The 15,002-nt window shown below is 45.8% G+C and overlaps 1 protein-coding gene across 2 annotated transcripts in view; it reads right to left on the bottom strand.

Moving 5' to 3' along the window:
* LOC110397542 (solute carrier family 2, facilitated glucose transporter member 3) overlaps nt 1-14,411 on the bottom strand; it is a 42,604-nt gene extending 28,193 nt beyond the window's left edge. Inside the window, exon 1 of one of the 2 annotated variants that reach the window (XM_021393966.1) lies at nt 14,294-14,411. Coding sequence is in view for 1 of the 2 variants with exons in the window: in XM_021393950.1 (XP_021249625.1) it covers nt 6,576-6,605 (30 nt within the window). In the remaining variant the exon portion in view is untranslated. Of the gene's footprint in view, nt 1-6,575; nt 6,671-14,293 lie in introns of those variants that run through there. The other variant, XM_021393950.1, reaches the window with a different exon arrangement.

Raw genomic sequence — 15,002 nt, 5'->3', positions numbered from 1 at the left:
ACAACCTGTCAGAGAGACAAACAAATTATCACTGAAGAATATAACACGGAAGCATATATGTCAAAAATGCATTGCAGGCCTATGGCCCGTTTCCCTCACAGGCACCTTCAAAGGGCTAAACTAATCATTGGTAGATTATAGTGTAGTAAAAGACCTGTCTTGGCCCCATAACAGAATGGTCATGACATGCTCAAATACCATACATCTTTTTCTGCCTCTAATTTTTGGCTCCTTTGTGGCCTACTTTCCTGATCTGGTGTAGACTGTTAACTCTAAAGCAGGTTTCTATGAGTCCAGCATGTTCTTTGGAGAACAGCTGTCTCCTCCTTCCAAACTTGATTGGTTGTGTGGCAGCAGATGTGGAAGATGAACCTGTCCCCAGTCCCTTCTCTGGGTTAGTTTTCAAGTTGCCCAGAAGACAACAGAGAGTTCAGTTTGGGTCTTCAATTTTCTGGTACAAAAAAGGCTACTGAGATTCAAAGAGAGATGTAGTTCACAATCACACACAGTTCTCAGGCAATAAATTGTGCTGACATTTCTTGGTGGACACCACCTTACCAACTCCACTCTTTTTTTCCCTCCTCTATCACATGTTCAGCTTGTAAGCAGTCTTAAAGTCTGAAAAAAAAGAATTAAAGTGTCTGAGACAGGTAATTCTATGTGGAAAAATCACTGATATGGGGACATCTTCCCCTCCAAGTTCCAATCTGAGGCTGACTTAAAAGGCTATTCCTTGTGTTCCACTGCAAGTTTCCATAATGAAGTAGCTTACCCTTGCTTAGCTGTTTTTGCATCTGTACATTTTTGATATCCTTTATACAGGGAGGTACAAACAAAATAGGAGCAAGTGCATACTCACACAATAGTTAGTGCCATGTTGACCTCACTCTGTCTCCTCTCTAGCTGGAAAGATGCTCCAGCATCTGACAGTAATCAATGGCATTCATGTACTGTGTTCCCCCCACAATAAATTTTGCAATAAATTTAACTCGTTTTCAGAGAGAACAGGAGAATGTATGTCACCAGTCCCATGATACCAGCGTCCTCCTAGGCTTCCAGTCTCAGCAGACCTGCCTGGACCTTCATCCTCCAAATACCCTACTCATCTCACATGCCTTCACTGAGAAAAAAAAGAAGGTAGAGAGCAACATGGAAGAGTTAGCTGTGCTGTCTGCAAGACTTTGACACCTTCTGCTTCCATGAGACCTTCTCCTACTCTGAAGAAGACAGGAACTAATCTCCTCATTCATGCCCACAAGAGAGCTGCCCAGGTACAAGCACTGACCAAACAGAGCTGCTTCTCCCTGACCAAGTGAATTGGAATCTGGCTGTACTAGAGAGAGCAAACCAGACTCCAACACTGCTGGGTCCAGTCTGAGACCAGACCTTCAGGACTTCCTCTCCTTTTCCCTTCTGTTTCTTCCTCACTTCCTTTCCTCTCACCTATGATTTCTACTTTTCCCACTCTCATCCCTCTAAGAGGTTGAGGCTGATATGATGCTATGAGGATGTCAAGTTACAGCAACACAGTGTGGAGCACAGTCTGGAGACTAGATATCCTGGGCAGATGCAGGCTCTGCAAAGTTTGCAAGGTCCATAAGCTTTGCTTTCACACTGCTGCCATTTCCATACTTCCACAAAGGCGTCCTATGGCATGGGTGCCCAACCTTTTGGCTTGCCTGGGCCACACTAGGTGAAGAGAAACTGTCTTGCACCACATTTACATAGGTTGCTCCAAAAGTAATGTCTCCTATTTCTTTTCATGGAAACTACAACAGATACAATGAGCACAGTCATTCTGCAAATTCTCAGCTACAAAACAATATTTTTCAGCATACTTATCACCATTAGCTATGCATTTTCACTAGCAATGAACAAGAGCCTGCATGTCATGCTCGTCAAAACTTGCACCAGTGGAGGTGACCCACTGTCACTATCACCATTGCTGAAACACACCACTGTGCTCATATCCACTGTTTGGTCTCCATCAGCCTTGACAAATGTCAGTGGGTGCTTTTTTTCCACATGGAGGAATTCAGTCACACATCTTTGCTTCATACACACTTCCAAATCAGACACCATTTTGTTAGACTGCCCCTCTGCTGCCACCTGCCACACAGCAACAAAATGTAACAGAAGACTGGTGGGAAGGTTCAACCTCTACTGCCATACCACCAATATCCACCTCTGATGTCATAGGCCAACATAATAAAATAGCAGGCATTACTTTCAGAGCAGCCCTCGTAAAATACATACAATAGAGAGAGCAACAAAAACATAAAGCTACTGAGATATTTGACCCTGTTTTTGTGAAACTAATGCATCAGTCTGGCTCGATGGCACTGGTTGCAATTCTTCCTGAGTTCTCACAATGCTCATCAGAGATTTTTAATTAAATTTTACTCTTCCTGTCTGTCATCCTTCACAGAATAGTTGCTCACAAATGAGCGTACTGCCAAAAGCGATGACACAAATAAGGCATGACTGTGAAGTGAGAGATACTTTTCCTTGTTAAGAGAGGTCACATAAAAGTCTAATAAAGCAACATGATCAAATTTTTGAGTTGAATATCTGATTGCATCTCTATACTTTCCATTTGAAAGTTTGCAGGTGATGTGTTTATGTTGACTGAAAATGGAGTTGCAAACATAAATTGATGATTTCTTTTTTCAATCTTGAAGCCTATTCTCAAATTCCTGTATCAAAACAGAAAGCACAGCTGTGTATTTTTCGCTGTTCCCGGGACTATGTTTAGCCAGTGTATCAAAATGCAGAAAATTATTTGCAAGCACTTGTTAGCGCTCTCCCCGTGCCCTGATTTCAGCCCACAGAGCCAATCGCACACCGACGTTTGACTGCTGAGAGTTACGGGAGCGCACCCGGCCACTCGACGCGGAAGAGCCGCCGCCAGGGGGCGGGACACATTGCGAGCCGGGCCCGGCCGCGGGTTGGACGTGTGTAGTAGCGAGACAAATGGAGGCTCTGCGGGGGCAGGATCGCTCCTGAAGCGCGAGCATGCTGCACAGCGGATTGCATTCCCTGATGCCTTTGGACTTACCACAAGGCAGAGTGAAATCTCCTGCACCTCGCCAGCTCTCTTGTTTCTGGGGAGATCTGGAAGCACCACAGGTCACTTCCTCCCCTTTAAAGGTTGCCAGTTGTCTTCCACTCATAGCTGAAGCAATCAGGTGTCCTCGCTTACTCCACTTGGGACAGGGACTCTGCTTTTGGGTATACAACAGTTACGAACACTTCACAGTTACTCTGGCTTGCGGATTTTGTAAAAGGCTTACAATTTTCCTTCTTTCAGCCAGATAGTGTTGATATCTGTCATGACGCTAAAGCATGCTGAGTTCTCCTAACAGTGCTTCCTCAAATCTCATCACGGGACAGATGATGACAGACAGTATTTGTGATTCTTCCACTGGATCATTTTAGAATTCCATAATATGCATTTATTGGAGTGTAGTTCCAAAATGGGCCATATTTAAGAGATGTAAATTAATTCCTCTTGTGTAGAGTCATGTTGCTGTGGATCCAGTTATAAAAATCTACTCTCAGCCTGTTTCACAATGAATAGTTATTTTGATGGTTACACGATCTGCTTCTGATGTTTCAAAATTCCATGTGTTTTTACAGGCTAAAAATGGGTTGGGAAGCAGGAAATTTATTACTGAATAAGATCTTTTTTGTTTTCTATAAAAAATGGATTTGGAGATACCACATAGCAGAGTAATTAACCCACTGAAATGGATACCAGTTTACTTCCCCTCATAAATGTCTAGAGTCAATGACAAAGTGAGCAATTGTAGTCAGTACGACCTTAGAACAAGGGAATCTTCTCGGCACGTTAATAGCTCTCCCAACGAAGTCAGCCTTAATTTGTCATTGCTAAGTGTTTTACTCAGAACACCACATTAACAACTGCAAAGAGAAATTACCACAAAAGAAGCAACTGATATTCCCAAGACAGAGGTCAGAGTGCCCTCGCCATATGACTCTCGGGTCAGTCATGCCAGAACTGGAAACAAACTTCAGGCTTTCTATTTTTGTGATCCTGCTATCCTCTGTTCCCCACCTCCACAACAACTGGAATTCCTTCTTCTATCCTTCTCTACCTTAGCATCTCTGCAGCCTAATCTGAAAGAAAAGTAACATGATGGAAATGTCTAATTGGAACCACCAGTATCCCCTTCTCCCCATGTCCATGCATTGCCCTATGCCTCCTAACAGGTCTCCTCTCATCTTCAAGTGTCTGTGCAACAGTCTGTACCCAGCACTGCCCAGCTCCTGTGTTTGTTCCTTTGTGCATTACACATCTTCCTTGCATTTGCAGGTTTCCTTCCACATCATCTTTTATCCATCCTCTTTTTCCTTTCCAGCATCATTTTTGTTCAACAACTCCCTCCTCCTCTGTTTCCCTGGTTTAAACTAGACTAAGGTGTGATATTAGCTACACAGAATAACCCAGTTGTTTTTACCAGTCTAAAATGGGCACAGTAGGCTAGTTAACATTAAATGGATCAAGTTAATGTGTCTCTTAGATTCTAAACCCTAATGTAGGCAAGAAACTTAAGTTTGTTTGAATTTCTCTTAGTTTCTATCAATTTCTGACTCATCCTTTCCAAGAGTCTCTCCTCAGTTCTGTCCTGGTCTTTGTCATTCGGCATCCGTCTCCTTTTCTCCCCTTTCTGCCCCAGATGCTCTTTTGCAAAACTTTTCCAACATCCTAAAAAGCACACAAGTCCTATTTTTTTCCTCTTCATAATCTGCTACCCACAACGTGTTTTTTATCCACTCTCAGGCAAGTCACATGGCTTTTCTTATTTTGATATTTTCCTTTTGCATGTATTTAAGTTACTATTTGATCACTTCTCATTCCAAGTTTATCACTCCTTCCCCAAAGACTTAAAAAAAAAAAAAAAAAAAAAAAGGACTTGTTTTGTAACTTAGATATGGAATAAGGTGAGGCCAGGTTCTGGGAAGCGTTGCTAATCATGCAGGAAACAAAAGAGAGGGATTAGAAAATAACATTGGAGCGAAAGCATGAAGGTAAAAGTTTACAGATAATGCTGAGGCCTGATTCCATCTCCTCCACAGCGTCCTTGAGACAAATGCAGGTGGCAGCACAAAGCAGCAGGCACTAAGGGGATCCAGCACTCCACTTTACCAGCCTCTGCCCAGAGGGACCCGGCAGGGACAAGACAGGGGTTGCAGACTGTGCCCATCTCAATCCCTCCACACTGGGATGGTGAGTCTTCAGCAGCTGCCAAAGGTTCACTGGCTGCTTAAACACAGCGTGCTCACATTAAGGCTAGGGATTTCTGAATTACGAGAGGAATTCTAACTCAATTGTAGCTCTTCCATTTGTTACTAGTCATTTTTTTGATGTCAATTCACCAAATCTATTAAACATGTAGCTCTTTTATGTCTTTAAATGCATAATAACATACCACAACATGCTCATCTCCTTACGGCATTTCACACTTTCCTGCAGTGGCCTGGATTTTCTCTCTCACTGCTATTAAAAATAGGCAGAAGCTAAAACAAAATGATAAGAGGAAGCCCTAAAAGGCTGTATCATTTACAGAACACATCATAGGCATATGTTCGTAGTGTGCTGTGGATAACATTAAATAGCAAAAATAGAGTTATTTGTTTTGCTGCATCCCTTTGTGCTTAAAGAAATACTGATGCATGATCTTGGTTTAACACACATGAATTGCTGCTTGCCCTGCTCCCCTGCTGTGCATAGCTCTGTGAAATTTCCTACAGCTTTCTGTTGACAGTACAACACAAAAGGCACTATTATTTGGCTACAGCAAAGCCTCTGCTGTTTTTTGTTTTTGTTTGTTTGTTTTCCCAGGGGATCTACAATGTATGACATGTCTATTGCAAATGTATCAGAGAGTTTCCTTTCTGTGCTTGTACATCATTGGTCTTAGAGCCAAGCCCACTTTCCCTAAGGTTTCTATATCTTTTTCTCAACTTCAAATTTACTTCACCCTGCTTTTTAGCGACATATTCTCGACAGCTCTTCTGGCATAATCCCAGTAAGCATTTCAGTCCAGGTGCATTCTTCAGACCGCCCGCCCGTGGCAGAAGCAGTCAGAACTGTCTTGCAGCTTTTCCTCCGGAATCGGAGGCTCTCCCGCATCTCTGGGAGCTCCCAGCTGCTGCCTTCCTCGCGCAGCCGCAGTTCCGCCGCTGCCTGTAGAGAGCCTGGCTGCGGCCGCCTGCAACACCAGCGGGAAGGAAGGCAAGCCACCTGTGGGGAGCTCCGCCTGGGGACAAACGTCTCCACGGCACCGGAGCCACTGCGGGGGGTTGGAGAGAAAAGCCCAGGGTCGAGGCGGGGGCGTGGAAGAGCAGTGGGCATGCTCCAAGCACCCCACTCGCATTTTTTTCAGGTGCTTCGTGCAACCACCACACCCTAGCATTCCTGCTGCCCCGTCTCCACCTCCCCTCCCTTTCCCTCTCTCTGACTACAGCGCTGCCAGGACTTGGGGCGGATCGGCCTCAGCCCTGGATCAGCTCCGGCTGCCAGCTCGGGAACCCCTCTTCCATGAGCTCACCTCTGTCAGTCCTGAACAGGAGAGGGCCATTCTGGAGCAGTCAGTTCCCAGAGGTTCCTTAGCTGCTTGCAACTGCTTGCTTCTGAACAGGGCCCCAGAACAGATTGTGAAGCGGGGTGATGATGTACCCTGATAGTCATTTATGATGTAAAAATCCAGGGGCTTTTTGCCTCTGGACATCAGCAGCTCTGCTGCTCATCTCAGTGGAATTGCTAAGCAATGCCTTTGGGCTAGGACAAGGAGTTTGAGACCTGGCAGCACTTCTCTGAGGAATGACCTGCTGCTGGCCAGGAAGGGCAGGGCAGGCAGGACCACTGCTGCTCAGCACCAGAGGCTGCAGATGGCATGGATGGTTTAGCCCAGTGTTTGACTGACAGCTGGTTGCTTGCCAGGGACAAGTGACATAACAGGAAGAGCAAATGGGTTCCCATGGCAACAGTCATCTGAGGTTAAAATGCTGACTGAGAATTCCAGAGAAAATGAAATGTGATGAGAGGCTAAAAGCCACAGCAATGACAGAGTGACTCAGCCTGCCAGCTCTGGGCTCCTGAGAAGCTCTGCAAAGGCCCTTGCTATGCTGAATCACCCAGGGGCTCTCCCGAAGCCTGATTATCTCTCCATCCTGAACCCACCTCCAGCTATTTCTGTTTCTGGGTCACCAAGAATACATCTGCATAGCCAGCAAAGGTTGATTGCAGTGTGGGCTGGTATATCCACACTATTCTTAATCAACAGCAAAAGGGCAGCACCACATAGGCTGCAGAGCACATGTACTGCAGATTCTCAGAGAAAATTCAGCTTGCCAATCTGAATCTGTCCTCACTTCCACAAGCCAACTGAGTAAAAAGCCAGCACAGACATGCCTAGTGACAACAAAATAATGTTTTTATCTTCCCCCCCCCCCTATTTTTTTTTTTTTTTGTAGGAGTGCAGGCTTTGCAGTCCTCCTGTAAATCCATCCAGGAAAGCAGTTGGATTTCAAGGTGTCCCCGCAGAATCCTGCCATGTTAAAATAGATTTCTGTTGCCACCTGGTGGATAGCTGAAGAGAACCTCGAAATCTAGAATAAATATCTAGATTCACTCCCTCCCCAGCCCTGCTATTCTTTGAGAGGGGCTTACTCATCTGCATTTATTCCACAGTCCCTAATTCTTGCCATCATCACAATTTTGTCACAACTGAGAGGAATACATTAGTGTTGTTGGTTGAGATGCAGCCTCACAAGAGCTGAGTACAGAGGGATGATCACTTCCCTGCTCCTGCTGGAAAAACATTATTTCTGACACAAGCCAGGATACCAGTGGCCTTCTTGGCCACCTGGGCACACTGCTGGCTCATGTTCAGCAGAGTGCCAACCGATACCCCCAATTTCATTTCTTCTACACAGTCTTCCAGCCACTCTGCCCCAACCCTGTAACATTGCCTGCACCTGTTGTGGCCGAAGTGCAGGACCCAGCACTTGGTCATGTTGAACTTCATCCCATTGGCCTCAGCCCAGTGATCCAGCCTGTCCAGGCTTTCCTTCCCCCAGGCAGATCGACACTTCCTGCCAACTTGGTGTCACCTGCAACAAAATGAACATCCCTCTGTACTCAGCCCTGGTGAGGCCACACCTTGAGTACAGCGTTCAGTTTCGGGCCCCTTACTGCAAGAAAGACATTGAGGCCCTGCAGTGTGTTCAGAGAAGGGAAACAAAGCTGGTGAGGGGTCTGGAGCACAAGTCTTATGAGGAGCAGCTGAGAGAGCTGGGATTGTTCAGAGTGGAGGAGGCTCAGGAGTGACCTTATCGCTCCCTACAATTACCCAAAGGAAGGTTGCAGTGAGGTGGGAGTCAGCCTCTTTTCCCACATAACTAGCGACAGGACTATGCTGTGACACTCAGTGGGGCCCTGGAAGAAACCCTGCAATGCAGCCCTCCCATTTCCAGCAGAGACCAACCTGAAAAGTACTGGTGCAGTTAAGAACATCCTTCACTATACATAATATACAGAATAAAAAATAAATTAAGTACTGACCACCACTAGGAAAACAGAAGGCCGAGACTTTGATGGGCTCAAAAGCAGCAGGGATTTCTCATCCAGCTCTCTACAGCTACATGTTCCAGCTTCACATTCAGTCCAGTACATGCACAATTATTACCTTAGACCAGGCATGTACAACCCACAGACTGCATGTGGCCTGGCACAGCTCACAATGCAGCCTGCCCTCTGCTCCGCACCATCATGGCAGCAGCTCTGACCCACTGAGGGGCCTAGCCCAGCCCCAGGCATGCACCTATAACTCAGTGTAACAATTGGAAAGACCAACACAACAGAAAAAGGCATTACAAAAGAGGCATAATGACTGAAGGATCAGCACGATAGAAAGGTGCTATAAAGGAAGGGAAGAAGATTGCTCACCCATCTCTGAAGATCTAGGTTCACAAGAAAAAGCTCTGCAAAGGAAGGACCTCCAGAAAGAGATCCTTCTTCAGTGGCAGTCAGCCCCTAAATGAGGCCTAAGAGGGGTGGAGCCTGGCTCCACCCCCCTCCCAGTTGCACAGGTGAATTGCCTTCACCTGTGCTTCCAGGGCTGACTGGGTCTTTCCCCCAGGTGCTCAATCAGTGGTTCATGCCATGACTTAGCAGTTCCCATATACTCAGCAACAACGAAACCATCAGTGCACTATTAACACTGTCTTAGCTGAAACCAGGACACCAGGAAGGTGCAGTGCAGTGCTAACTCATGTTATGGCAAATAATTATCTGCACTTTGACAGATTGGCTAAACACAGTCCTGTGAACAGTGAAAAATATGCAGCCATGCTTTCTGTTTTGATACAGGAATTTGAGAATAGGTTTCAAGATTGCCAAAATAATCTTCAAATTTTTTTTTATATTTTTGCAAGTCTATTTTCATTCAACGTAAATACATTTTTCAAATGGAATGTATATAGTTGCAACCAGATATTCAACTCAAAAATCTAATCATGTCTTCTTACTAGACTTTCATAAGAGAAAAATATCCCTTGCTTCACAGCCATGCTTTATTCATGTCATCACTTTTGGCAGTATGCACATTTGTGATCAGTGGCATAGGGTCTAGTTGGAGGCCTGTAACTAGCAGTGTTCCCTGGGGGTCAGTGCTGGGTCCAGTCTTTTTCAACATCTTCATCAGTGAGCTGGATGATGGGGTAGAGTTCATCCTCAGCAAGTGTGCTGATGATATGAAGCCGGGAGGCATGGCTGACATGCCAGAAGGCTGTACTGCCATTCAACAGGACCGGGATAGACTGGTAGTTGGGTGGAGAGGAACCTTACGAGGTTCAACAAAAGCAAATGTAAAAACTCGCACCTGGGAAGAAATAACCAGATTAGTCAGTAAAGACTATGGGCTAACTTCTGGAGAGGAGCTCTGCAGAGAAGGACCTAGGGGTCTTGGTGGACAACAAGTTGGCCATGAGCCAGCAGTGTGCCTTTGTGGCCAAGAAGCCCAGTGCTATCCTGGGATGTATTAAAAAGAGCCTGGCCAGCAAGTCAAGGGAGGTGATCCTCCCCCTCCACTCTGCCCTGGTAAAACCACATCTGGGAATACCGTGCCCAGTTCTGGGCACCCCTGTTCAAAAAAGACAGGCATCTCCTAGAAAGAGTCCAGCAGAGGGCTACAAAGATGATAAAGAGCCTGGAGCATCTCCCATATGAGGAAAGGTGGAGAGACCTGGGGTCAGTTCAGCCTAGAGAAGACTGAGAGGGGATCTGATCAATGTTTATAAATATCTGAAATGCAGGAGGTAATTGAACAAGGCCAGACTCTTTTCAGTGGTATGCAGTAATAGGACAAGGAGGAATGGCCAAGAACTTCAACACAGAAAGTTCCATGCAAATGCATGGAAGAACTTCTTTACAGTGAGGGTGACAGAGTACTAGAATGCCCAGTGAGGTTGTAGATTCTCCTTTGGAGATTAGAAGGCTTATTTGGACACCTACCTGTTCAACCTGCTGTAGGGAACCTGCTTTAGCAGGGGCACTGGACTTGGTGATCTCTACAGCTCCCTTCCAACTCCTGCAATTCTGTGATTATCAAGGATGAAATACAAGAAGAGTAAAATTCCATTAAAAATCTCTGATGAGCACCTTGAGAACTCACTGAGAATGGCTACCACTGCCATTGAATCAGACTGATGCATTAATTTCACAAAAGCAAGGTCAAACATCTTAATAGTTTCATGTTTCTGTTGCTCATTTTTTTAATGCTTTAATAAAAATATTAAAATGTTTTGTCCCTTTCCTAAATGTCATTCAAGACTATTATTATGACTGATATTATATGTATATGGAGCACTTCCAAGGGTTTTAATCTTTTACTATAAACTCTGATGCCTGTTTCTCAGGATGCAACAGCATGAACTGCTCATTAGTTTGAGCTATTGCTATCAGCTTTATATCCTGTCTGCATTTTCACACCATCTGCTTTTGAAGTGGTAGACAGACTGTTAATCAGACTTAGCATGCTTCAGTGTGTCTGTAGTGCAAAGGCTCTTTGAAAAGGGACTTAAAGTAGTTCTACATTCACTGCTTCACAGCAGCTTCTGTCCACACTTACAGGTAGAGAGAGTTTTCATAGCTGCCAGCCCTGAGATATGAAAACATAACTTTCCCTCCTTGACACAACTGCCTCATGTAAGGACCCAAACTTTAATACACAAAACAGGATTTTCTTTTAAAGACAGCTACTAGTTGGTCTGTTAAGTTATTCACTGAAACTAGCTGAAACTTAAGAATATAATTCCTTCAATTCAAAACAGGAAGTAGCAGTATCTCTCAGAACTATTTTAATTCCATAGAGCTAGCAACCAAGAAAAACAGTAAAAATTAATTCAGTCAGGTTGAAAGATAATCAGAGTACACCTAAGCAACTTAACTGCTGAGTAAGAAGGTATATTTTTATATACAACTTTTCAGAGGAGAATCACTTTGTAATTTATATTTCAACATATATGTTGAGGCTATAGTAACATAACATCTGTAACAGCAGCTCAACAGGCTTTAGGGCCCAAGAGTCTTCTATTTATTATCAGTTTGTCTAACTACTGAAATGTCTCACTTGTGAGTACTTCATAATACTTAATTAAGTAGTACTAAGTAAACCTTGGGATTCAAGAAATTATGATTATCATGGAAACATTTTCTTACAGAAAACTTTTTAGATGTTTCACACTGAAGGAAAAACAGTATGAATTGAAAAAGTACGTAAAACATATTCAGTTCACTCACTGAGATCCCTGCAATTTCTGTCTTCCTGAGAAAGTTCCTCCATCCCCAGCAGCCTGCTGTTCTTGTAGTCTTATGAGCACCTAAGCTGCAGAGGAATCTGTATTTCAGCATTACTTATTTACAAGGAAGTACTTGCTGACTGTCAGCTCTGACTTCACCCTCCAAGCTTTTCAGTTCGAGCTGAAGCTCCAGAACAAGATTCCTAAGCATGATTTTTCCCTGCTAATCTGTCCAGAAGGCCCATTCAGAGCACATCTAAGCCACAGGCAACCCATAGGAGCTGATATGGGAGACAAAGCATGTCCTATTTAAAACAATCTCACCAGTCTGTGGGAGATCATGATTCTGACTCCTCTCTCTTTGTTTTGCTTTCTGTCAGGTACTACATTCTAAACATGCAATTAATTATTTTCCAATAAGTATTTGTCACTTTGTATCTTGTTGGTATCTCCCATATACTGAATGAATATCCCGAAGACCAAAGTTCACAATACATTTATTTTTATCTCCATGAATATTTAACCATAAAGTGAGTTTCAACAACAACTAACTTAAAAAAGCAACCACCTCCAGACACCCAAAGGTGGATAATAACAGCATTTACCTAAGATATGCTGACACATCTCTCCTTAAAAAAGGGCAGACCTTGGGCACACAAGAATCTCCTGGCCATGATCCTTGGGAATAAGCCCTGTCCTGCTCTGGTACCTACATCCAGCCACTATACCTGTCTGAAAGATTGAGGAAAAAGCAGGCAAGCGAGATTTAAACTTTTGCTATACAGCTACAAGAAGAATGAACCCCCTTTGCAAAGAAATGAACAGTAAAGAACTCCTACAACATTCATGAAAATATGAGACCAAATACAGGAGATTTGGTGTCCTCACAGAGAGAAAGGTCACGGTACAACCTGAGCTTTAAAAAGCATAAAAGAACCAGAATGAAAAGAGACATTACAAATGCACTACTTAGGGAGAAAGCTTCAGCTGGAATGTGTATATTATCAGATATCAAAGAATCCAACAAGACCAAAACTGATAAGAAACCAGCCTTTTTTAGTTCTACAGTCCACAGAACAACCTGCTTCAAAGCACATTCAAGTGCAGTTGTAGCCTGAAATGACTATTGCAACTATGTGTGATGGCACAGAGCCTGCACAGTTGGGCACAAAGAAAAGAAAGGGCAAACCATCAGAGAAATCAAGGCTGGGGCTTTCCTCCTTTTGAAAAGGACTTTCTGTCTGAAAAGGGCAGCCACTTCTGCCGCGACTTCTGAGAGTTTCAGGGAAGGGTTCACACAGTTATAGACACCCTTTGAAAGCAGGAGGCCTGTGCTTGTGTGGGTGGTGAGAGACAGAAGGGCTTCTTTCCACCTGAAAAGTTCCATGACCTTTTCCCAGGACTAAAACTAAACCTTAGAGTAGGACCAATTCCTTTTTTAAATATAACCCTGCTGGATTATACTGGCACAGTAGATATGTTAAAGTATATAAAACAGGTCCCTATTCTGAGAGCCGCAGTGGAGCTTCAGCGCAAAAGTGATACACGTCACCCTCTGAATTCAGTTAGGTCTGCTGAGCAAGTGACTAAGTTACATTTAATGGCTTTACTTCCACTCATGTGGAATCAATACAATCAAGATAGGAAGAGGGACACCGTCTTCCCTCATGTCATCGTGACTCCTGTGTCGCATGCTGTGTTTAAATTAATTACAGAGCATGAGTTTGAGGGCCTAGTAACTCAGAAAGCACTATTTCACTCCAGCGTGGGCACTGCTACTAGAAACAACATGGAGCTCCTCCTCTGCCATTTTGCCGCCACTGCTCTTCACGAAAAGGAGGAAGAAAAGAGAAGGAAGGGGACTTTCTCCCGCACAGTCTCCACGCTGAAGGCGGCCGCGGACAGCGCACGACTCCGCCGCAGCCCCGCTGTTGCAGCCCGGCTTGCGGCGCGATAGCCGGGCTGCAGCCCCCACCAGAGCTCGGCACGCAGACACAACAGATCAATTCGCTACCTCCCCAGCCCGCTCCCGGCTGCCCCTTCAGTTCCACGCGACAACAGACCCCGGCCCCGCCCCGCTGGCCGCCGTCCTTGCCATGACGTGCGCAGCGAGGCGGAGGAAGAGTGGCCACCCGCTCCACGCATGCACCAGTCATTTTCGGAAGGACGACCGAACCCGCCTCAGGTCGCAGAGTTAACCGGAAGCCATGGGCCCCAGGCAGGAAGTGACCCCTCGCGCAATGACAAGCAACCTCGCTGCCGGTGGCGCGTTGCCTGTGTCTCTCTGGACGGCAGCGCAGCCCTTTGTGTGTCATTTGACTGACTAGCGAAAGGCGACTAATAAGACCTCCTCTGCCTTCTTGTCAGGCCTTCTCTCGGGCTGTGAGCAATTGACAAAGCAAATTGTTCGCCCTTTGATGGATGGACGCAGGGGCCAATCAGAGAGAGAGCTGCGGGCTAGCCTTACCCCACCTCCCTCCGGTGTGCTATGGAATGGAGGCGCTAGCTGAACCGTGGGGGCCAGGGGGTTGCGCCGGGTGCTTCCAGCAGCTGCCTGCCCTCAGCCCTCAGCCGCGAGGTCCCAGGCTCAGCGCTTATTTCCCGCTGCGGGGACCTCCCGCGGGCGGCCCGCCCCCGCCCGTGGCTCCGTTGCCTATGGGATGCGACACGGGGCGGGGCCGCACGGCTGCGGCGCGGTGCGCGGTGGCTCCTCTCGCTCTTAAGGTGGCTCCAGTGTGCGATTTTTTCGCCTTCCCTCCTTGGGAGGTGTCAGGAAAAGTCTGCTGATGGGCGGCCGGTCGCCGTGGCGAAACGGCCATTCCGGGAGGGTCATGGCTTCATCCAGGTCCGTCTAGTTCCGTTAGAGCGTGCTCGTTGTGGAGCGGTGGGAACGAGGCTTCTGGTGCAGGGTGCGAAATTGCACAGCCTGTCACACGAGTTACCGCGAACAGAGAATGGGTCTGTTTGTCGGGGAGTGGTAACAGAGCTGGGTGCAGGAGAATAAGCAGCAGATAAGAGTTAGTTACACGAGGCTTCTTCCTGTAGAGGTATAAAGTTATTGCAGGCAGTAAATGGCAGCTGGGGCTGTAGCAGTTGCGTTTGAAAGATGAAGCCAGTAAATACATCCCTAGGTGCTTGTCCAATCTTCAAAAGGCCTGATCTCCCAGCAAGTCCTG

Source organism: Numida meleagris, chromosome 1, assembly GCF_002078875.1.
Source record: "Numida meleagris isolate 19003 breed g44 Domestic line chromosome 1, NumMel1.0, whole genome shotgun sequence".
In the NCBI taxonomy this organism is placed as follows: domain Eukaryota; kingdom Metazoa; phylum Chordata; class Aves; order Galliformes; family Numididae; genus Numida; species Numida meleagris.
Note: the sequence above shows the minus strand (reverse complement) of the source record. Positions and strands in the feature narration are given on the sequence as shown.